Source organism: Podarcis raffonei, chromosome 6 (assembly GCF_027172205.1).
Source record: "Podarcis raffonei isolate rPodRaf1 chromosome 6, rPodRaf1.pri, whole genome shotgun sequence".
Taxonomy (NCBI): domain Eukaryota; kingdom Metazoa; phylum Chordata; class Lepidosauria; order Squamata; family Lacertidae; genus Podarcis; species Podarcis raffonei.
In genome coordinates this window covers 65,138,288-65,146,543 of record NC_070607.1, presented here as the reverse complement: position 1 = coordinate 65,146,543, position 8,256 = coordinate 65,138,288, and the positions used below count along the sequence as shown (strand labels likewise).

At 40.6% G+C, this 8,256-nt stretch overlaps 1 protein-coding gene across 4 annotated transcripts in view; it reads right to left on the bottom strand.

The window, feature by feature from the left end:
- Positions 1 to 1,071: 1,071 nt before the first annotated feature.
- Positions 1,072 to 8,256, bottom strand: part of MAGI3 (membrane associated guanylate kinase, WW and PDZ domain containing 3) — a 111,443-nt gene continuing 104,258 nt past the window's right edge. For 2 of the 4 annotated variants that reach the window (XM_053393517.1, XM_053393516.1), the window contains exons 20-22: positions 6,638 to 6,776; positions 5,248 to 5,336; positions 3,985 to 4,092 (exon numbers count right to left, since the gene is read on the bottom strand). In XM_053393517.1, the coding sequence (XP_053249492.1) occupies positions 5,287 to 5,336; positions 6,638 to 6,776 (189 nt within the window). In that variant the 3' untranslated portion in view covers positions 3,985 to 4,092; positions 5,248 to 5,286. Of the gene's footprint in view, positions 4,093 to 5,247; positions 5,337 to 6,637; positions 6,777 to 8,256 lie in introns of all 4 variants that reach the window. The other 2 variants (XM_053393515.1, XM_053393513.1) reach the window with 1 other exon arrangement.

Below are 8,256 nucleotides of genomic sequence, written 5' to 3'. Positions count from 1 at the left end.
GTATATGTTTCTGGGTGCCACATGAGCAAATCCATCATGAAGGTGCAGGACTATTGCACAATAGACAACCTTGCACCATGCAATTTCCCATTCTGACCAATGCCATCAGGCATCCTTTTGAGGCTCTGATTACAGGTACGTTTATGCTTTCAACTTTTCCTTCTCAAGCATTTTCACTGTCATTGCAATGGTCAGCTTGAGAGGTGGTGTTGAGGAAAGGGCTAATCAACAGCTTTCTAGAGACCTAGTGCTTTTAAATGGGCAATTGGATGTCACTTATGTCAGTTGCTTCTGATCAAGCTAGCAGGATAAGCACAGCAACCACACAGGGATAGTCATACAAAACCAGTAACAATAGCACCAAGCAAGTACACCTCTTGAAGTAGTATTCCAGGCTTCAGTGAAATCATATCTCACACAGACAGCATCTAAGGAATTTCATTCTTCAGCAATCAAAGTCCATTTCAAGAGTTCACAGGATTACCACTATCCTAGATATCTTCACCAATCTATTCCCCATCACACTCAAAGCATTCGGACCCAGCAGGGCTAGGTGAAAAGGGTATGTCAGCAATCAAGTTGAATGCAAAGCAATAATCTTCTGAAAGTGACATTGCTAAAGCCCTCAGTGGCAAGCCTGTAGTTACTACGGCACAATGCCAACTTCAGCTGTTCTCCAGAATAAGGCTGAGCAGTATCATGCAAAAGTGAAAATCGAACAGAAATGGTAAAACCTTGAGCAGATAGATGGGCTCTATACATATAAATATTTCCAAACAGCAATGGGGATGACTTTTCTCTTCTTCCTACTGGCTCAGGGGAAGTGCCACAGTAACAGTAGTTACTGCACATGCAAAGAGCTACACATGCAAAGGAAGTGGAGAAGCTTGTCTCATTCAGTTCAACAAAGCAGTAAAACTGACTGCCAGACTGCCTAAAGTAGAGTGCAACTGATAAAAGGAAAGGGTTAATATGTCAGCAAAACAGGAATGCCACCATTAGATTTTCTTAAAAAAATGCTTGGACATTACTGTGCAAGAAAAATAGTACTGTGCATTTCTCCCCCCCCCCCTTTAGTAGATAGGGATTTCACAAAATAGAGGGGAGAGGAAGGGAGAAGAATGTTAGCAGTAGTAGAGTTCTTAAATGGCAATATTAACAATGTGTCCTTAATTTGCAGACATCCATTTGCCACAATGCTGCTATGCTGGAAGGAACTTGTTTTGTCCCATCTCAAACACACACACTCCCGCGCAAAAAGCAAAACAAGCTTAAAACACTAAAGAACTTGCAGAACTTATTAACCAGACATTGCATTAAGACATTCCCAAAATGAAAACACTCACACACACACACACACACACACACACTGAAAGTTCCATTACAAAACATTCTGCATGTTTGAGAAATCATCACTTATACACTGTAACTAACAGAACAGGTAAAAAAAGGACTGGAAGAGAAACTAATGGATGAAGGAAAGAAAGTAAGTTTGAGAAGAAAGGGGAAAGAATAAAATATGAGTTGCCTGGGTGGAACCAGAAAAAGTCTTGTTAAAAAAATAAAACTAGAGAACAAGACTTGAAAGCTGGAAGAAAGAAGTCTACTACAATTAAACAGCCTACTGGAAGAGGAAGCTCCCTGACAAAATGTGGAAATCTTTGATTTAGGGTAACATAAGGGATCAAACTCTTTGCTGAGATGGATCAAACTCACAAAAGCTTATTCAGAGGCTGCCAAATCCATTGCTAGAATGATGTAAAATTCAAAGTCTCCATTCTTGCAGCTTGCCATCTCCTGAAATCCCATCACAATTAACTATGTGTCTGAGGTGCAAATGTGCTCCACTGTTAACATTCCTCACTATCATATTTACACTCACACAGAAGTAAGAGAGGTACGTAAAAAAAATGGAAAACAAAGTGAGGTCTTCTAGTAATAGCGATAAGCAAGGACAATTGTTGAGAATTTGACTTTGGTGGATCGGTTTACTCTGCTGTGTTTTAAGATCTTGAATTTTGAGCCAAGGCAGGAAATATTCAAGTGTTTAGACAGCATTAAGCAAAAAAACAAACAACAGATGGGAGATGCTGACAAACAGCATGGCAGTAAGCTTGAAAGCATATGCACACTCTGCATGTTTAATAACTAATGTTAAAAGTGCTTGTTAAAAAATAATAATCAGGATATAATTTCATGGCAATCCTGAAGCCACTTACTTCAATATAATCACGCTGAAATTAAGAGAACTGTTGTGATTTTAAAACTACTCAGCTTTCAGATTTAAATTTGTATCACATATTTTAAAGTTGGAATGGACAACTCAAACAAGGTAGTGAAGAGAGCAAATGACAAAAAAGCACATATAAAGGGGCACTGTCCTGTTTAAAGTTATTATGCTGGTATTGACAGGTTTGAGGAGGGTGGAAGAGAGCTTTGTGAAAAAAGGCATTTGGGGCATGTTTGCTCCCTGACTCCAGAGAGCCAAGAAAACCAAGCACATCTAACTTCTTGCTTGAGCAGCGAGAACTCAGAAATATTCCCTATGTAAACATGCAGCATGCTTGAGTAAATACTCATTTTTAAACTTTTTTTCCCCTTTTCTGTGGCAGTGGAAAATGCAGAAGATTCAACAGGATACAGTAGATAACTTGGCACAAGAACAAGAGTAGTGAGTCATGATTACACTGATAATAGGCATTAAATAATTTTGTTCATTATCTCACAATACTATCAGAAAGCCTTAGCAGTGCAACATCAGGAGCAGCAGGACACCACCTTCAAAGGGACCAAAGGACAGCAGCTTTTGAAGAGTTTCATATATGCAATCCAAAAGGTCCTTCATGCAGCCTAATTTAACTTCCAATCAAATGTACTTTCTGTTCATCACAGTGTCTGAAAAAATGACAGTTTTGTGAAAAGAAAAACTGTTTTAAGTGGCCACATTAGAAACCTGATTAAAATATGTTCTAAAAAAGTTTGTCAGTCAAACCCGTTTGTCAGTCACACCTGTTGCTTTTGTGACTCTGCTTGCACTTGGTACCTTCCAAGGTCCAGGAGTTATAGCTTTCTTTACAGGAGATCTGCTCTCAGTTTTGAAAATTCCATCCTCTTTGGTTTTATCAGCTGACTCCAAGTCATTGTCTCTGTATTTGTTCAGGACAACAGGCTCTTCTGCTTCAAGCCTAGTGTTGTTATCTCCAGAAAGTACTGAATCATCAGGAAGACCTGCCATTTTTAATTGGTTAGAGCTTTTGATTTTTTCATCTTCCAGTGTTTTCTTTCTAAGTTGACTAGCCTCAGAAAGTGAAAGAGACTGCTCCTCTGACTTGTAATGTGCTGTCTCTGAAGGGCATTTCTCATCCTTCCCAGATATGTTTTGCTTTGTGACTTCTTTTATGCCTCCTAATTTCACTTTTTCTATTGGTAGCACAGTTGTGTGCTTTTCACTAACAGGTGTTCCACTTTTAAATTCTGTTAATCTTTGCTCTGTGTTCAGATTATCTCTGCTTCTTTCTTTCTTTGGATATTTCTGGGGACTGGCAGATCTGCCTCTCTTTTCCTTGACAGGGACTTTCCCAATATCTGCACACTCAGTGGTTCCCGGGTGCTTGTTTTCGCATCTTTTGGGACTTTCTGGCTGGTCTAAGCAACCCTTGGTGGTTTTTTTAGGTTCACCCATTCGAGGGCTGTTGCATGGTGCTTGATTATGGCCTTTGGAAGTACTATTGCTCAACTTTTTTGGGCTGGCTGATCTGCCTCTGCTGGTTGCATTGCCCACTGCCAACTGTGCAGTACTGTGTACCACCTTATCACCTTTACTGGAGGGGTGGTCCCGTTTGTTCACATTCTTTTGTGCAGAAGTTGCATTCTTAATCTCCAAGTGGTTTTCCATTAAAGTGCTTTTCTTTTCAGGCACAGTTTTCTTCAGCTCTTCCAGTTTCTCAGGCGTCTGGACTTTCACTAAAGCTTCTTCTGGTCCTGGCAAATGAGATGCTTCAGATGTGGAAGCAGAATGTGAAGATGAGGGAAGTGGTGTCTGTTCACCATGTGTTACACTTGAGGATGTTGGATTCAAACTATCCAGATCACCTGCATCAGAACAAGGACAAATATGCCGCTAAGCAATAAGGATGTGTTCTTGACATTTAAAGCCCTTCCAGTTTTAAGCTATGTAAAAACACAACAACTCATACAATGAAAAACCAACTTATGTCTTTATATGGCAAGACAACAAATTAGGTTTTACAGACTGCAGGTCATGTATTCTTTTGCTAATAACTGTATTTAACAAGTGCTGCATATCCCCCATATGTGCACATCCTTCCCTGCTTTGCAAACCTGATTTCTGTGCATGCTCAACTCTTCCACTACAACAACAAAAAACTGCAATCTACATTAACTCACTTTCCTGTTAACCACAACACTGCACGATAATTAAAACAAGAGTCTTATTATTCCTTTACATTTCAGGGAAAGAATTTCTCCCACAGGGTCTAGGGAAGTGTATGCATGGGGTTTGCAGAATGGGCTGGAGAGAGAATAAATGAAAGGGACACAAATCTTCAAAATCGTGCTGAGTATGTAGGGCACATTTAATTCAATGTAGCTTATAACAATATTCATAAGCCACCAATTCAAATAATAATAATTCATGGTGGTATACAATAAAACCATGAAATCACAAAATACACAATTTTAATAAAAGAAACAAAATGTCCAATGCAGCTTGATTTCAGCCTTTCTCAGAGGCAAATACTATAAATGAGTAGAGAACTTCAACAAAGCATGATGCCTTTAACCAGTTATAGTCCTTGACCCCAAGGAAAGTTGAAACTGAAATGTGCTGAGTATTTCACATCTTTCTTTAGAGTACCCCACATACCTTTGCACTGTTTTGAGGCTTTACCTCTTTTTGTTTGTTTGTGTTTTCATGCTGCCCTCTGCTGTTTTTCTCAAGAGAGAGTAACCACCATAGTGCATGTTACATAGAACAGTTGGGAAAAATCACTGATTTGGAGGATGTGCTAGGAAGGACAATGATCTCTGCTGACACATGGAAAGGCTTTGGGATTTATTTAGCTGGTAAGACTTGTGAAATGCAGGACTCCTAAAACTTATTCTTCTGCAGCAGTGATAGACTACACTTAAGCAATACATGCCAAAAGAAAACTGAAAACAAGGAGAGCGAAAAACTACTGTTTGAAGCAAATAAAAAGAGGTCAATCACAAGACATGCAGATTTACCAAGTCTTTAAGGAAAGACCAAGAAAAGCACTGAAAGCTTTAATGCTGCTCAGGTTTCACGTAGGAGCACAAACTGGAAGGAGCCAAACCTGAGGGAGGAAGAGAAAAAGCCCAGGACTATATACCAAAATCACAGCACACAGCAAAAGACTTCATCAGAAATGTACGATTCACAAGCAGAGTGCAAGAGCTGGCATAGTGAGAATAAAAAGAATCACGCTATTCCTTACTGTCCTGTGCTTGCAAGACCTGCTTGAGTACGCTCCACCAAGGAAGCCTGGTAGTCACAGTGTCTTAAATAAACAGACCCTCAGGTCTCTGTGGTTGCTCTTGTATGTGTGTCCTGAGAGAAAGTGCTGAAAGATGCTGAAGTGTCCCTTCCCCCCTTAGCCACTTTCTCAAGTTCCCATGTCTGTTTAGAATGTTTGCGCCCCAAAGGGATCACCTCAATTTTCTTAGGGTTATTCAGTTAAGGGGCGAAGTCTGTTGCAAACTGCTCCACTCTTGTGGAAAGTTACTTTCAGACTAATACAGCTCAATATAACCCGTTGATTGATGTCGCTTTCAGAGACTATTTGGCACAAATTCCTGTAAAGTAATGAAACAAAGGGGTCCACTCATGGGAAAATAGACTGATCTCACAAGATCCTCTGGGAGCTGAGACTTCTGTGTCTTTTATCAGTCCTTCCAAATATAGTACCCAACATGTTTCTTTTTCTCTAGTGCTGCCTTCCCTAACCAGGTAAAGTCCAGAGCTTGTAAGACTACAGCTTTCACGATCCCTGACTACTGGGCTATACTGAAGGGGTGCTGGCAGTTGTAGACCATCTGGAAGGCACCACATTGGCTACCCTTGCTCTAGTGCATTTGAACATTATTTACCTTTGACTGGGGGAATTTAATGCCTCTACATTATTCAAGTCAATTCCCTCTCTCTGTGTGTCTGCCTGTATCACCTCTGCAAAGACTTCAAGGACTGGTGGGTGTGGATGGCAAAGGACCTACATCACTGTTTCTCTTGGGGGATTGCTGAGGAGGGAGAACAATGCCTGGGCCTTGGGGATATACCTCATTTTCCTCTAAGTGATACAGGAAGACAAGGAAGAAAAAGAGCATACAGTCAGCACAGAAGGAGCGGGAAATGGGGAAGATTATTTCTAGGCAACTAGCTGACTCTGGCAAACAAAGCTCTCATGAAACTCTGATCTGCCTTCAGGTATGAAAGCAGATATAGATGTAAGTCTGCTTGACCTTGTCTCTGGAGGAGATAGCAGAGTTAATGCTCTTCTAACACTGAAGAACAGCAGCATCTGCAACATACAGAACAGGCTAAGACAGTCACTCCCTCTCATTCATCAGATCCATAAACAGGACAGAAGTACCATATTACCATGATCTGGTATTAAGCCGGTTCCTGGTCGCAAAAGGAGGAGAACTTTATTTCCTCCAGACTGAATCAATTCAATGGCTCGGGTATGGGTGATTCCTTGGGTTGGCTCCCCATTGATCTCAACAATCTGGTCCCCAACCTGAGGAAAGAAAAGCATCCATATTAAACACAAAGGGCACTTCAAATTCTTGCCTTATACATAGAACCTGCTTAAGCAAATCCTGTTTTGTCGCATATTCAATTCAAAGTGGCTAACAATATTCATACTGTTATAAAATCTGCTGAACTCACAGCACCACCCATGAATAGCATCCCAATTATCACCTGGAATTCCAGGTACTGACCTACTCTAGATAACTTCAAAACAGCTTTACATTCTGTGAGCTGGCACCTACATATGACTGCTGAAGGACAATGCTAAAGGCCAGCTGTGGAACTGGGGGCAGAGAGAGATGGAAGGGTTGTCATTGAGGTGTGAAATGCAGCCCAAGAATTACAAAGTGTATATTGCAGTGTTGTTAACTGACCAGCAGATGGCACTGTTATATACAAGGTGCAGTCATTCCACACAATGCAGGGCTGGATAGAGCCTGACACCTCGGGGAGTAAAAGGGGGAGGGAACAGGTTCCATTTAAGGTGGGGAAGCAGCGTCGCATTCTAGTCGTTTGGAGCAGTTTCTTGCTTGAAAAATAGAAACAACTCACAGTGCTGTGAAAAACTCCCTCTAGATATTTACTGTGTGGTTGAAAAGACATTTTGAAGGAGAAAGTTCAGTGAGAACATTCATTTAGGCAAGAAGATCTACATTAGCAGGAAAAAGCATGGGACAGCTCTTGAGGCTCCGATTTGTAACTGGTTTCAAGTTTTATTAGCTTATGTGTATTTTGTCCAATTACAGGCAAATTCATCACTCCCTTAGACTTCTGCAATAAAAAGTGTGGAAGCAACGCCTTAACAGCCATATACCACAAGCAGCACAGCTGCATCTAGGTTCCTATAAACAAAATATACCGTGGGCCACAAGAAACATCCTTGCAGATATAATTTTATGGTTTGCAAATTGATTCTAAAATGAAAAGTGGTATACTGCAGTAATAAAATTTACATCATTAAATTCGTTTATAGCATACATCTCAGTGAACACTGTAGAGTCTTGAGAAAGAGTCTGTTCAAAACTGCAACCAGCAGGGAAGAACTGTAAACAAAGTCTTCATTTTTCTCAGTATTACCAGGTGACCAATGAGGTTACTCTGGGCAGATGGGCCTTATAGAAAATGGAAAGTATTTGTTTTATTTTATTTGTTTAGAAGTGTAAAGAAGAGAGTATGATCCAATGAATAGTGTGTTGGAGCTCCAGTGCCCTGGAGCTACTTTTAGAGGCTCCTGACGCACACCCTTTGTTAAAAACAGTATGCCAATATGCTAAGCGGGACATATGCTTGGTAGTAGGAAAGACATGGCTGTTGAGGTCGAGACTCTTGAAAAAGCAGCACTGACAAAGTCATATAAGAGCTCACTCACCTGCTCATCCTCCAAAATAATATATAGCAACCTCTGTCAACATTGCCCTTCTGTTTGTCACTAATTCATGCATCTGCTCATATGCTTTTGACACCTA